The sequence below is a fragment of the Branchiostoma floridae genome, chromosome 17 (genome assembly GCF_000003815.2).
Source record: "Branchiostoma floridae strain S238N-H82 chromosome 17, Bfl_VNyyK, whole genome shotgun sequence".
Taxonomy (NCBI): Eukaryota; Metazoa; Chordata; class Leptocardii; order Amphioxiformes; family Branchiostomatidae; genus Branchiostoma; species Branchiostoma floridae.
The window spans coordinates 3,809,030-3,831,805 of record NC_049995.1 but is presented as its reverse complement, the minus strand read 5'-3'; the positions used below and the strand labels follow the sequence as shown (position 1 = coordinate 3,831,805).

The 22,776-nt window shown below is 42.3% G+C and overlaps 1 protein-coding gene across 2 annotated transcripts; it reads left to right on the top strand.

Annotated features, from left to right (window-relative positions):
* Positions 1-15,727: 15,727 nt before the first annotated feature.
* Positions 15,728-21,034, top strand: LOC118404095. Of its 2 annotated transcripts, none has more exons than XM_035803056.1 (5): positions 15,728-15,851; positions 17,253-17,368; positions 17,508-17,582; positions 17,905-17,978; positions 19,232-21,034. In XM_035803056.1, exon 5 carries the CDS (start codon positions 19,895-19,897, stop codon positions 20,987-20,989), a length of 1,095 nt encoding a protein of 364 aa, XP_035658949.1. In that variant the 5' UTR covers positions 15,728-15,851; positions 17,253-17,368; positions 17,508-17,582; positions 17,905-17,978; positions 19,232-19,894; the 3' UTR covers positions 20,990-21,034. Both variants share the same exon structure in this region, with proteins under 2 accessions (XP_035658949.1, XP_035658950.1).
* The last annotated feature ends 1,742 nt before the right edge of the window (positions 21,035-22,776 follow it).

The following is a 22,776-nucleotide window of genomic DNA, read 5'->3' as shown; positions in this document are numbered from 1 at the left end:
TAAATGCACACCATGAAGGAGAATTATGATGAGATTTCAAAGATTTCTAGACGAGCTGTTCTTATCGCTACTGAAAATATATTTGTAGTCCAACTTTTGTTAGGCCTTGTCAGGCACATTGCATTCAGCCATAGGCTAAAATGGCTCCATTCTATCAGAGGATACTTGGACAGTTAAGTAGTAGAATAATAAATGCTTTTATGTGCATGGAATAGTGGGTACCTACTCGTAGTGAAGAAGTATGCATTCATTACTTCCTAAAATTATTATTATTATCAAAAACAATACCACCTTCTGGAGCTGCTTAGGGCTTCTTCAAGTCTCCTCACGTTAAGATTTACCGCCCCAATCCAAGACATTCTACAGACAAATCCTTCATGACTTGGACAGGCGCTTTGGCTAAATCAGGCGTGACAGAGCAGACAAGAACGACATTTGCCTTCTTATAGCACTTAGGAGGTCATCTTAGTGTTCAAGGACTTCGCGTATGGAAAGATCAGAGTTGAAGGATTGGGGATTGTGTGGGTGTGTGAATTGGTTTCTATTGTACAATACCGGCAAATGTTTTTTTCTCAGTAGATCTAACATGTTCATTGTGGTTTTCTTACATGCCCCCATGTTGATTGACAACGACAGTTGCCTTCTTATAGCACTTAGGAGGTTATTCTAGTGTTCAAGGACTTCGCGTATGGAAAGATCAGGGTTGAAGGATTGGGGATTGCGTGGGTGTGTGAATTGGTTTCTATTGTGCAATACAGGCAAATGTTTTTTCTCAATAGACCAAACTTGATTGTACATTGTGGTTTTCTTAATGCACGCATGTTATGAGATATTCTGGCCGTTTTCTACCATAGGTTTTTGATTTGCACATTCAGCAGGTTATGGTTCAAACCCTGACCGGCTTATGCTTAAGAAATTATACTCGTAAATGTAGCCTTCTCTGCTTTTCACACGCACGCACGCACGCACACACGCACACACACACACACACAAACACACACACACACACACACACACACACACAAACACACACACAAACACACACACACACGTCTACCAATGAACTAGCTTCCTGCTACGTACATGTTTTACTTTAACAACTGTGCGGTCAATTGGCTATAGAAAAATGGAGGTGGGCGCCGCCCTATACTACAAAAGGCGTGGGAACGACTTTCTCTGAAAAGTTCGATCAGAAAGCAAATTCTGTGATTTGTCGGGTGTGCTCATCCATTCCTACGTCCAATTTGCCTGGTTAGAGGGCGTGTGGGAGGGTACTTTATCAGACTTTTAAGGGCTTTAGTGTACTTTCGAGAGGTCTCCGCGGCATGAAATCCCAATTTGCGTGGTTATGAAATGATATTTAGAGTCGCTCCTACGCGTAAATCTTGTAGGACGTACCCGGATTCTATAATTCAAGTACATTGCGAAAAGAACATCCTCCCATGCAGTGCCTCGCTCGTGGCCTGTACAATATACCTTGTTGAGGCTCTGCTAAACCGGACTAAGGTTTCTACTCTTGTGTGCGCGGTCTTTAACCAGCTGTCAGCCAATCAAAGAATCGGCTTTACATGAAGAAAAGGCTAAGGTGATTCCCTGATAGACTGATAGCTGATTAGAATGTGGAATCGTCAGACTGATTTAGAAGTTCCCAAACATACCCCAAAGTGCGTTATATAAGCTGCGAGCGATGCTCTGCGTAGCAGAATGGAAAAGGACATGCCTTTGATGAAATCATTTACGATTATTTGCAGAATCTTGTCGAATTATTCGTGTTGAATAATCTTAAAAGTGATATCTTGTAGAAATTCTCAGACTCTAAGAGGGAGTATGCACCACCACCTCTAATAGTAATACAAGAGCAACAAAGCCACCGGCATTCAACTAACATACTCTTTCTCGCAAACGAAAAATCTAATTCTATTCAGAGCGCTATGAAGATAAGGTACCATGTTCGAACTTTTGAATTCCCGAATGCTAGACGAGTGCTCTAACCTCTTGTCAACCGTTGTGCCTATCTAAATCCCAGCAGGACAAATGACTTTATTTCCACTTGATTCCATTTAACATTTCAGACGACTGATTTGCCCCTTGCGTTTTTATGCTAGTTACAGTTGATATTTCATCTGTTTCGCCTCTAGAGCAAATATATTTTCCGGCTGCACAGAGAAAGATGCCGGGTTCCCCGAGGCGTTGGACAAAACACGGAAACCAATAACAGTTGGGCAGGCTGCGAACCTTGTCTGGGGTTACGACTTTTTGATGCTAGACACAGTTGATATTTCATCTGCTTCTATTCTTGAGCGTATCTTTTTTTCCGACTACACAGAGAAAGATGCTGGGTTCCCTGAGTCATTGGACAAGACACGGAAACCAAAAAATGTTGAGAGGGCGTTCAACTACCATACTCTTTCGCATGGGAGAAAACTATCTGCTTCTATGAATGTTCCTCCTTTAGTGTGGATCTATTTTCCGGCTACACAGATGAAGATGCCGGACTCCCCGAGGTGTTGGACAAGACACGAAAACCAATAACAGTTCGGCAGGATGCTAACCTTGTCTGGGGTTACGGTAGACATGGTTCATCTCACATTGACCGGTGACATTTACCTTGCCTGTGCGTGTGCAGATTGTAGAATTGTAAACATTAGTTTTTCTCCATTCCTGAGAGACTAGTACTTCCATGGTGGAAGTTGTACATTAACACGGGATGACCTACGCTGAAGAGGCCGTGTACAGAAGCTTCTGGGGCGTCGACCCTGAACTGTAACGTGGAATATGGCCCATATAAAACATATCCTCACTCATAACATTTTTTGTGGCATTTGAAATTGATGTCAGCTAATGCGGGGTTTTGGAGTGGAATCAACCTCTGACTTCTTGATTTGCTTTCGTTGCAAAGTTTTCGGTGAAAATCCTGTGCACATCTCCGTTTCTATAACCCAGCGTTATACAGCAGGTGGGGTGGGGGTAGTCAACTGCTAGCGTAGTGTGTTCAACTACCATATTCGTTTGTATTGAATTTGCTAAACAGTATGTGTGAGACTTATGTTTTTAGTATAATACGTACGGCTTCTTGGCCAAGCACCCTACAGTTTCGCCACTGGACCAAATACCTTTGTCTTTACGAATATTGCCGGGGTTCAAACCCTTGACCAAACCAAGTACTCTACCCACATTGCTACCACACCGGTCTTACGTACAGCGGTGCTTCTAGTTGAAAAAAAAAAAACTTTAATGAAAAACACTAAATGTTCATCTTTCTTTTAAGCATTCCTGACCGTTCTATGAGCTTCCTTATTCTGGTTTGTTCACATCAGACGATATCGATTTTTGCTGAAGAAAACCTCAAATGTTGATGATAGCCCAGCGTCTAAGACAACATTCCTCAAATAGAAACCATTAAAAGAAATTATACAGCTCGCTTCTGACGAGGAAATGCAACCACTGATTACCCGGCTTCGAAATGCCAAGCGAATGGATTAGTAAGAAAAACTAAAGAAAACCTCAATTGTAGATGATAACCAAGCGTCTAAGACAACATTCCTCAAATAGAAACCATTAGGAGAAATTATACGGCTCACTTCTGACGAGGAAATACAACCACTTATTATCCGGCTTCGTAATACCAAATGAATGGATTGGTAAGAAAACCTGAAGAAAACTCAAGATTTGATGATAGCCCAGCGTCTAAGACAACATTCCTCAAATAGAAACCATTAGAAGAAATTATACGGCTCGCTTCTGACGAGGAAATACAACCACTTATTATCCGGCTACGTAATGCCAAATGAATGGATTGGTAAGAAAACCTGAAGAAAAACTCAAGTGTTGATGATAGCCCAGCGTCTAAGACAACATTCCTCAAATAGAAACCATTAAAAGAAATTATACAGCTCGCTTCTGACGAGGAAATACAACTACTGATTATTCGGCTTGGAAATGCCCAACGAATGGATTAAATAGCCTTGAAGAACGACCATTGATTCTGGAACTGAGCATTACCTTCACTTTGTGACGTCTGTACCTTGGAGTAAAAGGAAATACGAAGTACCGATGATAGATGTTTGGTTGGTTGATGAAACCTCGCGTACTGGGAAATAACCGGGTGTACACTTCAAGGGTGAACTGGGGTTAACATTAGGTGGGATGAATTTCAACTTGTGTGGAAAATAATCAAAGGTGTCAGTGGTTCAACGGAGTGGTACACTTATCGTGATCATTATGTGGAGATTTGGTGTAGGATAATGTTAACAGTTGAGTATACGTATTTTGTCAAGTTTGTCAATGAAGAACTTATGCATGCAGGATAGAAATATAACGTTTCAGTAGATAAATCCATCAGAGATGGGGCATATCACTTTGTGATTATGAATCAGGTTTAAAGTGCCTCCTACCGGAATGGCCTGGAAGTGTGCTCGAGTGGCAAGCCAAGAGGGCATCCCTTTTTTGGTGACTCTTCTGGGGCGGAGGTTTATTCTGTACAGTACCCTATCCGCAGTGACCCCAGGCGAATCTCCGGAAGAAGGTTAAGGTATGGGCAAAAAAGTCCGGAGTGTCGACCGAAGAGTCACTGAACGGTCTACGAGCAGAGAACGTGAAAAAGGGCGGGAGGGCGGGTGTTTTAGTGCCCTTACTTCCCCAAACGTCCCACGTCTCTTGTGCAACACATCCACGGCAACGGGGACGGTCTGACATAAGCTACACCAATCTTTTTGTCCGCGGCTGGATTAGCGAATGTTCGGCGGGCCGCCCTAAACTCATCCAACATCTTCTTCTTCGCCGCATCCCAGCTACCTCCAAAGCGGACTACCACAGTTTTCCAATCCCCGCTATCCAGTGTCTTACCAAAAGAATCTTACTTCATCTAAGCCCCGCCAGACATTCCAGATCATTTGCCGCCCTCCCCTATCTCTTTTCCCTTTTGGAACCGAGTTCAAAGCCATCCGCGATAGTCGTATACCAGGCCTAGCCACCTCTCCCGCGCTTGACGAACGCAACAATAGACCCTTCTCCATGTTCCTAGTTCAAGATGTGTTGTTACCATCTCCAGGATGGTGTCAAGCTCTTGATGTCGCTTGACAAGTTTCTAAACCGTACGAAACCTCACAAAGTTCAGACGCATTATGAATTCAATTTAGTTCCCAGCTTCATAGGCCTGTCTTTCCATACCCTCTTCATATCTTTATACCATCCACTTAAAATCATACACCCTCAAGTCACTTCCGTCCATGTCCCTCTACTTCTCTAAAGCTCCCCAGCTACCTCCGTCCGACCTCTCCGGCGTAGCTCGGCCAACATATGGGAATGAAAGGCTCTGGGCGTATAAAAGGTTCTATGGACAGGTGAGGATGTACAGGTGGTTAATGAGAGCACGTGGACTGCTCCCGACCAGGTGTCGCCTCTTAACGACGCGAAACCCGGTCAGAAGCAATCATGTGCCTCATTTGGAATAGTACCCTATCCGCAGTGACCCCAGGCGAATCTCCGGAAGAAGGTTAAGGTCTCGGGCTTGTTTCATCACTTAAACCTTTCCGAATCTTATCCACGTCTTGACTTCCACACCTTTCAACTTTCCTCAAACCTCAAACCTTTTCCCCAAACCTCATTACTTTCCCCAAACCTCAATACTTTCCCATACCTAAACCAGCTATTATCGGAGACTCCGAAGTTGTCTTTATTTCCTTTCGCTGTCCACAAAAGCACGTCACCGCCTCCCTGCCTAGCACTACGTTTGAACTCGTCTTACTGATATCTTCACCGTCAACATTCTCTCGGATTGTGCATATGTACTAGTTCTCACTCATGAGACAAAGCCACCGTCCAGACTTCTCCTTTTTTTCGGGTTTTATGACACTTGCGGGCGGAAAAAACGACGCATCACAGTACCTATCTTTCACGTCCTGCGTTCAATAAACGCCAGGTTGAGCTTCCGTTAACCCTCACCAAAGTTAATTATAACGGTTTGCCCACGCACTGACGGGAGCACCTCTTGTCCAGGAGAACCCAAACCGAACAATTCTGCTTACAATCCCAACGAAAAGTCGTTATGAAGTCAATTTTCCTACGAACATGGGCACTGTCTGTCCGGGGTGATAACCTGCCTTTCATATGGATCTTCTCTTGCAGTTTTTGCAGTCACCGGGTCGCTGTAATACCCAATCCCCATCCTGAGTGGAAGTTGATGGCAAAATTCCATACCAAACCATCTGACATTGCCAATTACTTTACCCACAACTAGTATTATATTGACAAAAATAAAACTTACAGAACAGATATTGATCTTCCAAATCCAACTGTGACTGAACTGAATTGATCAACATAATATATCTGGAGGCCTCCCTAAATACCATCAAGTATTCCATTCGACTTTGTAAGAACGTGCCAGCTGACAACTTTCAAGCAGAAGCTCTCTTGTGCCAAATGGATTTAGAAGCATCTGGTGCGATGTTGGGCTTCTGGTGTACGCAACTCTCTGGAGAAAATGTGGCTATGCTTTCGTCTGGCAAAAACGCCAAGTCAACAGTCTCAAGTACACCTCAAATTATTTCACTAATCTATCAGGGCTTAAAGGATATTTATTTCCCGACCTTTCTATCTGACATCCACAACAATAAAAGAGCTGCGACTACGAAAAATAAACAATCTTATAACGAAGAAGAATATCTAAAGATTACCAATGTATGCCACGGATCTACCATCACAGAACTAAGAATCAGTCGTCACAAATTACGAATCGAATCAGGAAGAAATAACCACACTCCTCTAGAGCAAAGAATCTGCCATTTTTTAGTTTAGGTAAAGTAGAAGATGAAGTACAATTTACTGTGGAATGTCCTTTGTATGATAGTAATAGGAGCACCTATTTGACTACGTGTCAAGTAAATATCCCCACTTCAGACACTTGAACGGCAAGGAGAAATTTTATTCCTGACAGCTTTTGATAAACCAACTCTAACTAACCACACAGCTAGCTACATTTATGCAATTACCAAGAAGCAAGAGGAAATCGAAAGTACTAGAATAGATTAGATGCATATCTTCATATGTAGACGTGTGTGATTGTTTCCATTGCTGCATATATATAACCGTTACTTAGCCCAGTGGGGCAAAAATGTGCCATAAAATTCTTCATTCAATTATGTCACATAAAGAATGCCGTCTGAAATTAATTCAAGACAATTAGTAGAGATGGCATTCTGGGGCTGCTGACTGACATACCTATACCAGCATCATGCGCTGTGGACCATATGGAACACAGATTAATGAGATTGCCATATTTGTATATAGCCGCACCTGTGCACCCCATTGTCAATCAGTCACTAATCCCCGGCCTTTTCCCCAGTCAATGGAGAGACACAAAAGTACGCCCCCTCCCTAAGAATTCCAGAACGCGACTGACTGGAAAAAACAACCGGCCAACCAGCCTACTTTCAGTGTTGAGGTGCGAGCAAAATGTTCGAAAGAGTTGTTCATGATTTTGCGCTATTCAAACTTTAACAATATTGTGTCAACTGCATAACCCGCTTACCATCCTAATCGCTCAACCACATCTGCCTTGGTTAATATGAGAGATGACTGGCTGTCAGAGGGGAGCTTGTTGGAGTTGAATATACAAATTTAGCGCTGCGTTTGATCTTGTTACTGACAGTACTCTCCTTGTCGCGGCCAAACCTAACGTGTTATAAATCATGGCCGACGATTTGAACCCAGAAGGAAGATTATTACAAACAAACCAGAAGCCCACCCACTGAAAACCAAGCAGCGTCCTAGATTCTGGATGTATCGAGATCGATGTGGTCGTAGCTCGACTTATCATCGCACTTCGTTTGAAACATGTTTGGCCTAACATACTTGGTAACGTCGACCAACTTGTCTAAGACAAACGGGCAATCCTTATAATGAATTAATTCATATATCACTGATCACAACACAAACGAGGCTTAGCCGGATACACCGTTAAGAGCATTATTAGGTAGGGTGGTGCGCCTTCACCTACCTTCTCCCAAAATTTAGATTGCGCCCGTTTCCAGCCTATCCAAAATGGAAAGGAAGCAATAAACTTCACAAAAGATTTACAATACACGTTGTTAACAAACACTTGCGGCTCAGGAAAGTCTACCTTAATTCGATTTCCCTGAAACTTGCCTTTAAATGGAGTAATGAACTTGTACACGTCTACCCCTTTATTCACCCACTCTAAGAGCATATCCTTATCTGGATGGTCGGCCAAAATCAATTTCCACTCCGCAGTATGATGGCCTAATTGGCCTGCTATAAAAGAATTAGGGTCTGTAAACTTGACCATAGCTGTACTCGCTTGCACAGACCCCGACGCGATATCCTGCACACCTGGAGCATTAGGGTTGGAATCGTCCCACGGCTGACCTCGGAAGTCGACAAATCGGAGTTGTCGCTGTTGCGCCCGCTGCGCCGCCGACTCAGGGTCGAACGGATCTTGATATTCCCAGTCAGGAAAAGACCAATTGCGTCTAGCAAGTTTCCGCTCACCGAACTGCTAGATAGCAAGAGAGGAAACCCTAACTCTCTTGAAAACTGTAACCATTAACAGCGACAACACTCGAGCCAACCAAGGTCAGCCCTGAGACGAACCTCAACCCTTGGTTAAGGGCCTACGTAAGTAGAGGGTTGTTAGTAACCCGGCGAAGTTCGAAACAGGATTGAGAGGAAGGACGAGGCCACAAATACACAAATGATCACCTTAAAATTATTATGGAGAACTAAGACAGAACCGAAAAATTTTGTTGCACTGCTTTGCCAAAGATCGATTAGAGTTGCAACTCCAATACCACGCACCCATCCCGCTTCTAAAGCCTGAAGGGGTTCTCAAAAACTGCACAGCCAAGGAATTCCTCTTACTTCCCCTTGCTCAGCTTAACTTCAACCGATGCCGGTAAACCGACCGTAACATGCACCGTTTTACGAAGAGACTTAGCTTCTGTAGTAAATGCCAATGACAGTAAAAAACGAGAACGAAGATTTCTTCGTCCTCCTTATGGCCAAGCGCTCCCAGGACCATTCTCCCTAGATTCGGATGATACTCATAACCAAACGTCTGATTCCATACCTTAAGTGTCCCAAAGATTCTAAACACCTGAACCTGCAACGGCACGCGCTCCTCAAACACTGAATCAACTTATCTATATTTGTATTCATAATCAGGGTGGATAAACATTGCTTACCAGGGAGACCCTGAGTACACACATATATAGAGTTTAAACACAATACAAATATTTATATTTATAATTATACTAGTATACCTAACCAAGACAAGTCCACCCTGCAAGAAACACAATCATACCACTTCTCACAGTTGTTATCCGCACCAAATCGTAAAACAGGGCCAAGGGGTTAAAAGTCGGATTCAGAAGTTTCTTAAATGAGTGGTGAGTTGTGGCCACTCTAACCACAGCTTGCAATTCCCTCCAAACAAATGCACCTATGTAAGAAGATTTTTTTTTTCTACGGCCGGATGCGAGTTTGACCGTAGGGACCTGCAATGATTCATTTAAGAGTCTGCCCATTTTTGTACTTCAAACATGGTAGAAGATGATGTGCACTTCACTGTTGATTGTGATATGTATGACAAGATAGAAATGCGCTATCTTTTTATATAGAAAGTAGCTTCCCTCACTTTAGACACATGAATAGCACTGACAAGTTTATAATCCTCATACATGTATGCTTTGACAAACCAACCATAGCTAAACCAATATAGTCCTACAGTTTCACAATTACCAAGACGCGAGAAGAAGCCGAACTTTTGTGTAGACTAGATTTATGATACTATTATAGTATACCAATCCATGTTATGTCTTGTTGCGACCTGTACTTGGCTCGTTTAACCAACAATGTACAATAAATGACTACAATCATTCATTCATTAAAAGATGAAACCACTACCCGATATCTAGCAGAAAACACAAAATTCAAAACTTCTGTTTCTTGACTCGTATCTAGGTACATTAGTTGTCAGTCTGTTTCCATCCAGCCACCTCTCAGTACTGTTGCAATCAGCATTCAAAACAACATTTCTTGTAACCGACTTTGAAGAGTACTATCTGACCTTGGGTTAAGTAGTTTGGCATGTCATCTATGTACAATAAGAAATATAAATGTCCGAGCATGGCCCCTTGTAGGACGCCGTCTGCAATGAAAGACAATCACTAGCAGTGCCACCTACGACTGTTACCTGGCACCTGTTTTACTGAAACCCCAACAATTTATTAGAGTAGAATAGAATTCTTCTGACAAAGGTAGGAACCCCTGTTCCGATTTAGGCCACTCACTCATTCTCAGAACACTGTCATCCCTGATAACTGCAGATTATCCAGGGCTTTTAAGATGTAGTGCGCCCTGTGTTGCCTCAAGTGGTTATCCAGTCTCTCTTCAGAACAGTTTACGCTTGGAGATGTCACCACAGATTTTGGTAGCTTATTCCACCACGAGATAACCCTGATACAGAAGAAGTGTGTCCTTCTATGACTTCTCGATCGGCGCTTTTTTCTTAATCCGGAGACAGTGTTGTTCGAGTGTTCGTAATTAGCTCAAAATGACATATAGTGTTTATGAGATCTCCTCTGATTCTCCTAAAGACCAATGTTGGTGATTTCAGAGCCTTCAAACTCTCTTCAACGGTTAGACTACTAGGGCCGAGGACTCTCTTAGTTGTTCTCTTTCGGATCTTTTCAAGTTCCAGGACCTGCTTCCATGTAAAGGATGACCATGTTGGAGCCTCGTACTCTTGACTAGTTGAATACCAGTGACTTATAAAGGAGAAAGAACACCACCTTGTCTATAAATGCAAAATGTTCTCCAATGAGTCCTGCAATCTGATTTGCCTTAGTACATATGTTAGATATGCGCGTACTGAAACTCAGTTCCCTGTCAATGGTGATGCCCAAGTGCTTTTCCTGCTGCGTAAACTCCATTAGGGTGCAAGTGACCTTGCGTAACATTAACTATGTCACCTCGGGGTGTCCTTTTCCCAGCTTATCACTGTGTATTTCATAGTGTGGACACATTCTGATCTTTTTCATCAACAAAAACTCTTTGTCTACTCTCTGACAGCAAAGATTATATCCAACTTAAAGTATATTTAATCGACCTCCTGCACGAATTAGAGCAAAGGTTGGAGCCGTCCCAAGGCTGACCTTTACGATTGAGCTGCCAAACATTCAACTTAACATCCCTAAAAACTCCCAAACACAGACGCCACTTGTCCCAGGGAGAAAACAAACGAAAATGACAATGCAGCTTAACCGGACTAACGTTACTACTAGAAACGACACAACGCAATCCAACCAAGGTCAGCCCGGGGACGGAACACCAACCCCTGGTTAGGGGCATACCAACGTAAAGGGTTTTTAGTAACCCCGGTGCCCGTAGCAAGACTGAGAGGATGGATCCTCATGTACTAGAGTATAGATTAGACGCAAAAATGCACACAAAAAATGTAAATGAATAAGTTACCAACGTTACCAGTATATGGATGTTGCCAGGTGATACGGCTTAGCCCAGCGCGACAAAAAATGCAACTAAAGGTTGCAATCATTCATAACACCGCGAGCACACCCTTCGCCAAATTCACACGACAATCTGCACCATGAAAATTGCAATCAAACCCTTGGCCAATATCCAAATCAAGTTTTACGTAAAAGATGCGAAGTCGAACTGCCGAAAACACATGCCAAATCATAACGGCGCTAGCACTGCATTTGCCAAAATCAAATAACACTCTGCGCCAATAAAATTGTGCCTAAACCCTTCTCCCATATCCCCAACAAGTTTGACATGAAAACTGTGAGCCCGAAATTCTGAATTCACACGTCTTCTTCTTCTTTGTGTTCCGGCAGGCACCATGTCAAACCACAACCCTGCGAGGACACCATTCGCCAAATTCACAAGTTTTCTCCTTCTTCTTTGCGTTTCTGTGGTTACTATGTCCAACCAAAAGATTACGAGCACAAAATTCGTCAAATTCACAAGTCTTTTTTCTTTTTTCTGTGGCCACCATATCAAACAAAAACACTTCCATTATCTGCAAAGATGGAAGGATGCCTACTACTACTACTTCTACTTCTTTGTGTTTCTGTGGCCACCACATCAAACCCAAACACTGCGAGCAAACCATTCGCCAAATTCACATGTCTTCCTCTTCTTATATGTGTCTCTGTGGTCCCATAACATTAAAACCATAGCACTGCGAGCAAACCATTCGCCAATATCCGAAACGACTGCAGCATACGAGCTAATTACCCCGAAAACGTGTTTAACTCCAAAGCTTCGAGTTTTTGCCACTCACCAAATTAACATATCAAACTAAGTAATGCGAAAACAGTTATCACCGAATTAACATACCTGCACGGCTGTGGAAATACCACTCACTTCGTGAAACTACTACTGTCAACCAAACGAGAACAATTTACGAACGGAAGTCAACATGGCAAAACCGCACAAACTAGTGAAAAAAAAACAAAAACAAATCAAACGCTCCTAATGTCACCTCACAAATGTGTGCTCCAAAATCCTGTGCGTTCCTGAAGTTCTTGGCCCTGTAGAGTTCCTCGCCTAACGCGGGCAGAATGGGTTGAAAAGAGCCGGCAGGACGTACGAGCAGGCGGCGGGAAGCGGGGTGGGAGGGCAGGCGGGCGCAGCTAGCCAAAACGATGAACTCAGGCGAACCAGCACCAAGCCCGACCTCTCCGGCGTAGCTCGGCCAACATATGGGAATGAAAGGCTCTGGGCGTATAAAAGGTTCTATGAACCGCATGGTCTTTTTAGCGAATGCCCACAAACGCCCACTCTAGAGAAGTTCGCGCTGCACGAATCTCATTTTTTTTGCTTGGAATATGTCCACGTTGTGCTCCCATGTATTAATCCTGAGTTTCAAGTCAATCCATTGAGCCGAAGTGACATAAATCAAAGTTTTCGATTCTCGATGGTCTTTTTAGCGAACGCCCAGCAAAATGTCTTTTTAGCGAATGCCCACTATATCCACAAAAATATCGGCCGTCGCGCAACGACACCTAAACCTACCGCCACAAACATGTTCAAGATGGTGTCCCATTGATGTGTACGGAGTTTCCTCATTGTAACAATGTTTCTGTGATAAATAAAGATAAGAAAAGTCCAGTTTGGTGAAGAGTTATTATTATAATGTAAATAGTATTGTTAATAATAAATAGCTATGTTTTTCTAGTATTGGTTACCTGCCCCTAGTCAGGTTTATAACACTAATGTGTCTGAGCCTTGTGTACATTAATTGGGCACTGAGGTGAATCAATATCCATATTTGCACTAAGTTCCTCAAACCTGGGTAATAATAGCACAGAAAAAAGGACCACAATGTAAATATTAGTCAGATGATAACACTATGAAATGAAAATCTTGTTCAGAATTCACTCTAAAATGGTTGTATGATTAGCTATGCTAGAACAGTCCCTCCCGCGATACTTATAGAACAGTCCCGCAAGGAGGTCACATGACTAGTGCCCGCCATTTTGAATTGCTATAGTTAATGTATGGTAGTATCGTCGTCGTACATTTTGACCAAAAACAGGGACTTAAAATGCTTGTAAAGCACGGAAACTCCGTACACATCAATGGGACACCATCTTGAACATGTTTGTGGCGGTAGGTTTAGGTGTCGTTGCGCGACGGCCGATATTTTTGTGGATATAGTGGGCATTCGCTAAAAAGACATTTTGCTGGGCGTTCGCTAAAAAGACCATCGAGAATCGAAAACTTTGATTTATGTCACTTCGGGTCAATGGATTGACTTGAAACTCAGGATTAATACATGGGAGCACAACGTGGACATATTCCAAGCAAAAAAAATGAGATTCGTGCAGCGCGGACTTCTCTAGAGTGGGCGTTTGTGGGCATTCGCTAAAAAGACCCTCCCGCAGACGACCGCCTTCCCAACGCTAAATTTCGTCGAGTAAACCATGTTGACGACCGTCAGAAACCTATTAGAAGTTGTGGACAGGCTGCCCCTGTGGCTTGTAGCTATGGGACTGAGATGAGATGATGATGAGAAACCCTGTTTGGAACAATATTAAACGTTTGGTTCATTATTCAAGATGCATAACGTTACACATAAAAAATTATCAACATTTATTTGTACCTTCTTGACTTATCCTGTGTCAACATCTTCAACTAAATCAGTTTACCCTTCCAGGTAGAAATGCTAGGCTAGACCATGTGAAGGTAACATTCTGTATTTGCTTGCAATTGTTACCTTTCTAGTTGGTTAATAAATGGATTCCTACACCTACACCGACAATGACCCAGTCAACGTAGACCTGACCTGAGTAGTATGTAGTCAACACGCTGACTAATATTATTCTGGCGCAAACCGGCGCAGGTCAGAGGTCATCGTCTGACGGCCTAGTCTAGGGATATTTGCTGAGCGCTGGGTAGGGGTGAAACAGGGGTCAAGTCGACCTTTTGACCTACCAAGGTAACTATGACAACCCCCTGCCCATCTTGTGAGACACGCCCTTATTTGGTCTAGTTGTCACAAAGAAAAGAAAAAAAAAAAACACATGACAACGACCGTCTGATTTTTTCGTTCTTTTATTCTCTACTTTTAAAAGTCAGCATCCAACGTGAACTTTTGCTGTTCAGAGGAGGACATCACCCCCATCCTCTGGTACTCTCCCACCTTCTTCTCAAAGAAGTTGGTCTTTCCCTCCAGAGAAATGTTCTCCATGAAGTCAAAGGGGTTCTCGCTGTTGTAAATCTTACTGCACATGAGTTCTCCCAGCAGCCTATCTGCGACAAACTCGATGTACTGTTTCATCAGGTCTTGATTCATCCCAATCAGCTTCACAGGAAGCGCTTCCGTCAGGAACTCTTGCTCAATCTTAACAGCATAGTCGATAATCTGGTGAATAAGCCTAGTGAGGAGCGCATTCACCAGGTTTGCGCCAGAATAATATTAGTCAGCGTGTTGACTACATACTACTCATGTGATAATCAGCCACTCTTTGCGGTGGCGGTTTTGTGGACCTAGATACTGTTGTCAATTCACAGCACCGTGCACCTTGCTTGACCAGAGCAGATGTCGAAGGTTAATAATTACAAGCTAAAAACGCTAGGTCGTCTGGGGAAATTCATGAAGCAGGGGAATTCCATAACTCACGACAAACTTGGAAGTCCCCGTGTATAAACGTTTTATTTTGGGCAACCCACTGGTGTTCGTTTGTATACGTTTTATCGCGTTCAAACGTAGCACTTGATAAAGCTCCTTTGTAAAAACGCCCTGCCCAACTGCAAAACACTTTCAGAACTTTTGCCTATTCTTGATGATTGTTGTATTTGTTACGAACTTACGACTGTTACGTATGTTTCAACGGTCAAAGTGCGATTAAACTTCGTACTTTGCTGAACAAACACAGATTGTCGCCATAGCTATACAAAGTTTGTACTGTGGCTGGCGCGGACAATGACCAACGCCACTATCTACCTACTCCTACACTCAAAACACTCCTACTTTAGGTACGTGCGAGATACACAAACTTAAACTGCGCAACATACCAACATTGGCAACAAACTGCCATGATTCGTTCGTGTGCGCGCAACGATGTCATTCAGGTATGCGATAATTACGTCATCCTGTCCTATATATAGCTCAGATGGTAACCCCCCTTCCCAGACGCCTCCACAGTATAAACGTTCCCACTTCACATGTGGACTTCCTCTTTTGCTGGTGCCAGTGGAGAGTTTGGACCGTTAGTTTTAACTCCAGCCTAAACCCGACGAAAAGTGGATTCTCACACGAGTTAGTACTCCGTCGACGCAGCCCTGAAAAGACTGACTGTAAATAGGTGGGTAAGACTGATCATGTATACATAATTAACATTACAACTAATTGCTAACATTAAGACTGAACCAATACCATTCTATAAAGTCGGATGGTATAAATCCCGGAATGAATACTCTATTTTAGTACATTGCCTAACTTTGATGCTACCGCAACTCTTGTTACGTACACAGAGAGACCTAATTGCTGCCTGATGTGGACGATAATACACGAGCAGAGGACACTGATTTTTCTTTCTTAAAATTAGGAAAAAGGGGGTCGTCGGTAACAGCACCAAAAATAACACTTCTTCTATCACAGTTGTACGTGTAAAGTAGAATAACCAGCAATTTGCTGTGGACCTGCATTAAAGAGACATTGCTGCCACTTTACAGCTCACTTCGCTGAATGAGGGCCAATCCATATGGTTAAAACTATACAGGCTGAAACGGCCATGTCATCTGGGGAAATTTTTAAGTCAGGGGAATTCCATAACTCATGAGACTTGGAAGCCCCCTTGGATGAACTATGAACTCTTTCTCACATTAAATCCAATAAACATTATTTGTGAGTTATATTAAACGGATACTGATGTAAAAAAATTGCGTGACTACATCAGTCCGCACTTAAATTTTTTCTATCCATAATAACTCAAACATCCGTCAGAATTTTACGGCTGTTATTTTTTCAATGGTCAAAGTGCGATTCAACTTTGTACTTTTCTAGACAAATACAGTTTGCCGCCATGTTGACCTGTGTGCGTAAGCCGATAACGTTCTCTGAGTCGATTATTGACCATGATGGTACGCATGCGCAATGGACAGTTGATAAGTTACAACGTTGACCTGTAATATGCCTCTTTCGTCCCCTAACGAAAGAAGCTGTTTTGCGTTGGAGTCCACTGAATTGTGTGTTTCCTTACCTTACCCCCAACCTTTTCAGACGCCTCCACATTATCTGAAAGTTTCTGCTTCTGTCATATTTGTCACAAACTTACTGCTGTTGTGTTTCAAGTCCAAGTGCGGTTCGACTTTGTGCTGTGCTACACAAATACAGTTTGTCGCCATACAAATATAAGGTTTGCACCGTGGCCGACATGAACAACTATTTACCTGCACAACATACTCCTGCGTTGTCATACAAACTTTAGCTGTTTGGATTTTTCCTCGGGACCTTTTTTAAAAGAAAATAATCGATCCCCGAAGCAACAAATAAATTTGGTGTGGCCTTGTAGACAAGGAGAATAAACCTGAAGTTTCCAGGTAACATTCTTGTGCATTTGTACGTCCTATCATAGATTTAGAGTCATTTACACAACAGTGTGCTTTAGAATTGTTTAGTTAGGAAATATCCCCTTTGCTTGGGTAAAATGTAGTTGTCTGCCAAGTTTATTTATGTTCTTTATCTATATATATTATCCCAAAAGCGACCAAAAATGGGGCAATCTTGGAGCAAAGAAGCTGGTACTGACAACCAACCGTCGTGTTTACAAACATCGCCTCAATCAGCCAGTAACGTCACTACACAGACGAACAGGCCAGAGTGAGTTTATATTTCTACCGTCACGGTAGCAGTTATTCTGTCAGATCCGTTTCTACATGATTTGCTGCTTGATGACAATCCCAGCTTCCATAATGTTAACCACACATATTTATTATGACAATGCATTGTTTCCTGACAGAATACCTGTAGAAGAGGGAACAACAAATCCCGAGAATTCCAGTGACAATATTAATGTGCAAGAAGACACTGGCAGGTTTGTCACATAATTCCATTAGTTTTATTCACTATTCTAATACATGCCATAATCTTTTCCTAATTTGTGAGGAGATTTTTGTCATAAACAAGACCGTCATACTTTTGTTAACTTATTTTTGAAGAGAGGGTCATAGATTGTTACCTTGTGCACATGAGGACATTATTTGCATAGTGAATTTGAAATGTTTATAGCATGTTACTCAAAATGTTTATCATTTGACGAAGACATGAGGTTTTGGAATCCAGTTAAATCTAAGTACTTATCAAATTTAGTTATTATTAGTATATATACTCATTTAAAATGACTACAACAAACACAGGGCTGGGCAGACAGAAGAATTGGACAAGGCAGAAAATGACATTGCAGAAGCGCTCAAGTCAATTCATGTGAAAGGTGAGCCTAGAAAGTAAATGATTACCATATTGATCAGGTTAGTAGATGGTCGACATCATGCCTCAGCCTAATTTCCCAAACGGTGCTGGGATAAGGTCTCACTAAAAAGGGGATTTGAAATGTTCATATACAAAAGCGTTGTGTTTTTAGAAACACTAGGCGGCGCGCTAAATTTGACCCTAACCCAACATGGCGAACAGCATGCTTGTCTCATCGATATGCCAGCTGCGAAATCCGTATTACAAAAATTGGCAGTACGTAATTTGATAATTGATTGAAATAACAAATGCATATTGACTCATGTAATACGTAATCATTTTGAAGACTTTGCATTTAAGCCAAATCAAAAGTGCAATGACTTACGACACGAATATGAAATACGATGACTGCAATATTGATCAGATATTTTATAGGTGCTGCCTGGCTGGCGTGCGGTTCTTTACATGTAAATAAAATGTGGAAAAAACTGCCGATCCTTAAGTTCATACCATGAATTCAGTCACGGCATGTGAGACTTGATTCTTTGCATTTGTTAAGTTTCAAAATGTGTACTTTGAATGAATATATTCAGTATTACTTGAGCGTCTCAACAAGAACGAAGTACAGAGTAAAATAGTATATGATTTTGAAAATGCCAATGCACTGAGGCATTTCGAATTGCCACTGTTGTGGCACTTTGACCGAAATCTAAAAAAAAACTTCCTACTTAATGACCATTTTTAAGACCGTAATCGGATACACAACATTGATTTTCCTAGGCCTATGTGAGGCAGAAAAGCCACCAAAATATCAAGACCATAGCAAGTCCAGAACAAATACGGGACGTTCTGCTGCAGTACCAAGATTACACACCAGGGGGGGTGCCCATGGCGTTCGTGCTCCCATTCCAACTCCACTCCAACCCAACATACTAAATATAATTACGATCCACCCAAAGGTTGGAAAGTGATGCTGACCACGAACACAAACACACACAAACACACACACACACACACACACACAAACACGCACACACACACAAACACACACAAACATAAACACAAACACACACACAAACAGACAAACACACAAACAGAAACACACACACATACACACACACACATACACACACTTGCACACACACACACACACACACACACACACACACACAAACATATACAGAGAGAAACACAGGCACACCAAAAACAATACCTGAATTTTTCATTTAGGTAATGGCATTGTCTTTTTTTGATCGAAACTGTTGTTTCATTTAGATCCTACTACAGACCAAAAAATTAAAGAGGCAGAGTACCTATGCCAATTGAGTGATGTCTATCTGAAGAAAGGAATACAGTCAAAAGACGGAGGAGATTTCACCAAGGCTGCAGCACTCTGTAACGCAGCACTGGTCAGAGCAAGAGCAGAGGACAGGGAGGATATAGAACAAACAAACATACAAGTCAGCCAACTATTTCTTAAGCACGTATTGAGGATAGACAAAGTGGTAGACAACGGCTGCGCAGATAAAGGCAAATTGATATTGATGGAGCATCGAGAGTTTGTAGAGAAAGAAATGAAACGAATCGAACAAGAGGCAGATCCTTATACCCTTGAAGACGAAGACCCAACGATTAGAGAAGTGGAGAAGAAGAGAGCGGAAGCAATCAAAGTATTGTTTCAGGCAATTGTTGAACAGAGAAAAGTTTTTATAACTGGCCTTATAGATGAATGCATAAAGGTAATGGGCCCACCTCCCTGTAAGTACGCCATGATAGGTTTTGGGTTCACAAGCCACAGGATTGGTAACTCCATACTCTGATCTGGAGTTTGCCATTTTGGTAGAGGATGAAGCCAATCAAAATGTAAAGTATTTCCGCAACCTCACTCATTATCTGCATCTCAAAGTGATCAATCTGGGAGAGACCATTCTCCCGGCGATGGCGATTAAGTCACTCAATGGCCCAAAAGACAACTGGTTCTACGACTCTGTCACACCTCGAGGGTTTGCGTTCGATGGAGCTATGCCACATGCATGTAAGACTCCACTGGGCAGGGGAAAGTCATGCCAACTTATTCACACACCAAACAAGATGATCACAGTTCTGATTGACGACTTGTTGTCACACTTAAAGGCAGGCTACCATCTCTCCAGCATATTGGGTAATGTGTGCCTTATCACTGGAGAACAAGCCTTGGTAGATGAGTACAAGGCTCTATGGACTCAACAATTTCAGAGAACAGGAAGAAATATTTCTGAGTTACAAGCATTCACTATACTAGGTGAGGAAGCAAATGAACTGACGTTTGAAATTAAAGAACTAAAAGCTAGCCTGTTTGACGTTAAGAAGGAAATCTATCGATTTTCTACCCTGGCGATATCAATATGGGCTCTTCTGAGTAACGTACAACCCACCACGATCTGGGAGACTATTCAGAAGCTGCACAAAAACGGAGTCATCAATAGTGAGAACGCACATCACTTAATGGTGATGGTCAGTATCTCAGCAGAGTTGAGGCTTCGGGCGTACATTAACAACCGTGGCCAATTGGAGACCTTGTCAGCCTTACCGTCCATGTCAAGTGCAAAAGGAGTGTTTCGCTTGTCTAGTTCAAAGCAACTGATGAGATACTATTACACAGCTAGACCATTAAGGTCTTTTATTTTAATTCACGCCGATTACAGAACACTTGTGAAGGAGCCACCTACTCTCTATGACAATTCGTCAAAACTACAAGCAGACGTGTACACAGATTTGTGTGAATACAAAAAAGCGCGGGAATTCCGGGAAAAAGCATTGGAATTCGAACAATCTAAACATGGTGAGAGCACTGCACATCCCGATATTGCTGAGGCGCTTATGAAGCTGGCTGACGCTTGTGGGAATCTTGCTGAATGCAAAACGGCAGTCAGCTACTACAGTCAGTCACTACAGATGAGACGGAGTATCTATGGTAAAAGTATTGCCCATCCTTACATAGCCAACTCACTTAACAGCTTGGGTGAAGCCTGGAGTCACCTTGGTGATCACTGAAAGGCGATCAGCTATTATCAACAGTCGCTACAGATGTGGCGGAGTAGCTATTTATTTATTTATTTATTTATTTATTTATTACACTTCACAGATTGCGTACAATCTGAGGTGAGCTATGGTGAGGGCACTGCACATCCTGAAATAGCCAACTCATTTAACAACTTTGGTGCCGTCTGGAGTGACCTTGGTGATCACAGGAAGGCGATCGGCTATTATGAACAGTCGCTACAGATGAGTCGGAGTATCTATGGTTAGGGCACTGCACATCCTGACATAGCCATCTCACTTAACAACTTGGGTCTCGCCTGGAAGGGCCTTGGTGATCACAGAAAGGCAATCAGCTATTATGAACAGGCACTAGAGATGGAGCGGAGAATCTATGGTGAGGGCATTGCACATCCTCACATAGCCATATTCCTTAACAACTTGGGTGCCGCCTGGAGTAACCTTGGTGATCACAGAAAGGCAATTAACTATTATGAACAGTCACTACAGATGAAGCGGAGAATCTATGGTGAGGGCATTGCACATCCTGACATAGCCATCTCACTCAACAACTTGGGTGACTCCTGGAGTGAGCTTGGTGAACACAGAAAGGCGATCAGCTATCATGAACAGGCACTACAGATGAGGCGGAGTATCTATGGTGAGAGCACTGCACATCCTGACATCGCCAGCTCGCTTAGTAACTTGGGTACCAACTGGTGCAACCTTGGTGAACACAGAAAGGCGATCAGCTATTATGAACAGGAACTACAGATGAGGCGAAGTATCTATGGAGAGGGCACTGCAAATCCGGACGTAGCCAAGTCACTCAACAACTTTGGTACCGCCTGCTTTTACCTTGGTAATCACAGAAAGGCGATCAGCTATATGGAACAGTCACTACAGATGAGGCGGAGTATTTATGGTGAGTGTACTGCACATCGTGACATAGCCATCTCACTTAATAACTTGGGTGTCTCATGGGATAGCCTTGGTGATGACAGAAAGGCGATCAGCTATTTCGATCAATCACTACAGATGATGCGGAGTATCTACGGTGAGGACCCCGAAAATCCTGACATTGCTAAGTTAGTCACGATAATGCGAAGGAACTCACTAAAGATGAGTACATCTAACTAATGTGGTAATGACTATCTCTAACACTGCGTCTTAAACAGAACCAAAGCTAAATCTAAAATTATTCTACTTGAATGAAGGTCAGTATGAAGCACCAGTATCATATAATTGATTAGACACTATTGTTATGTGTCAGACTATTTTCTGCCGTTAGTCTTATCTTTTAGACTGCACGTAATTAGCCTTCTGGCATGATATTGCAAATAAAGCATTAAAAACTATCGGGACGTTGACCTTTTAATCTCTCTAGATCTAGGCCAGTCAGAATACATAGGGAAAGAAACAGGCAAACCAATAGAAAAAAGTTCCAACTTTAAATTGAAGGTCAACTTTAAATTGAAAGACCCATATTTAAGAGGACATTGTAGAAAATATGCAAACCATGCCATGAAACTCGCGATCGTGCAATCTACCCACATCAAAAAGACGATGTCTTCAAAATTATATTTTCTAATTGCGATACCCTTCAGAAATGCATTAGAGCTGTATATGCAATACCAAATCCATAATTTTATATAGGCAATGTCCAGTTGACGTTTATGGCTGTTGAAATATGAGTAAAGATTGTTGAATTTGTTCAAATACTATACTATAATTTTCTGTATGTAATAGCTTTGATTATGTGTACTTTGATTTGGAATGTAGTGTCGTTATTTCTACGAGTT

Excerpts from the sequence above, each read along its gene's own strand:
- LOC118404095 (XM_035803056.1), top strand. The coding sequence starts at position 19,895 with ATGGCGATTAAGTCACTCAATGGCCCAAAAGACAACTGGTTCTACGAC.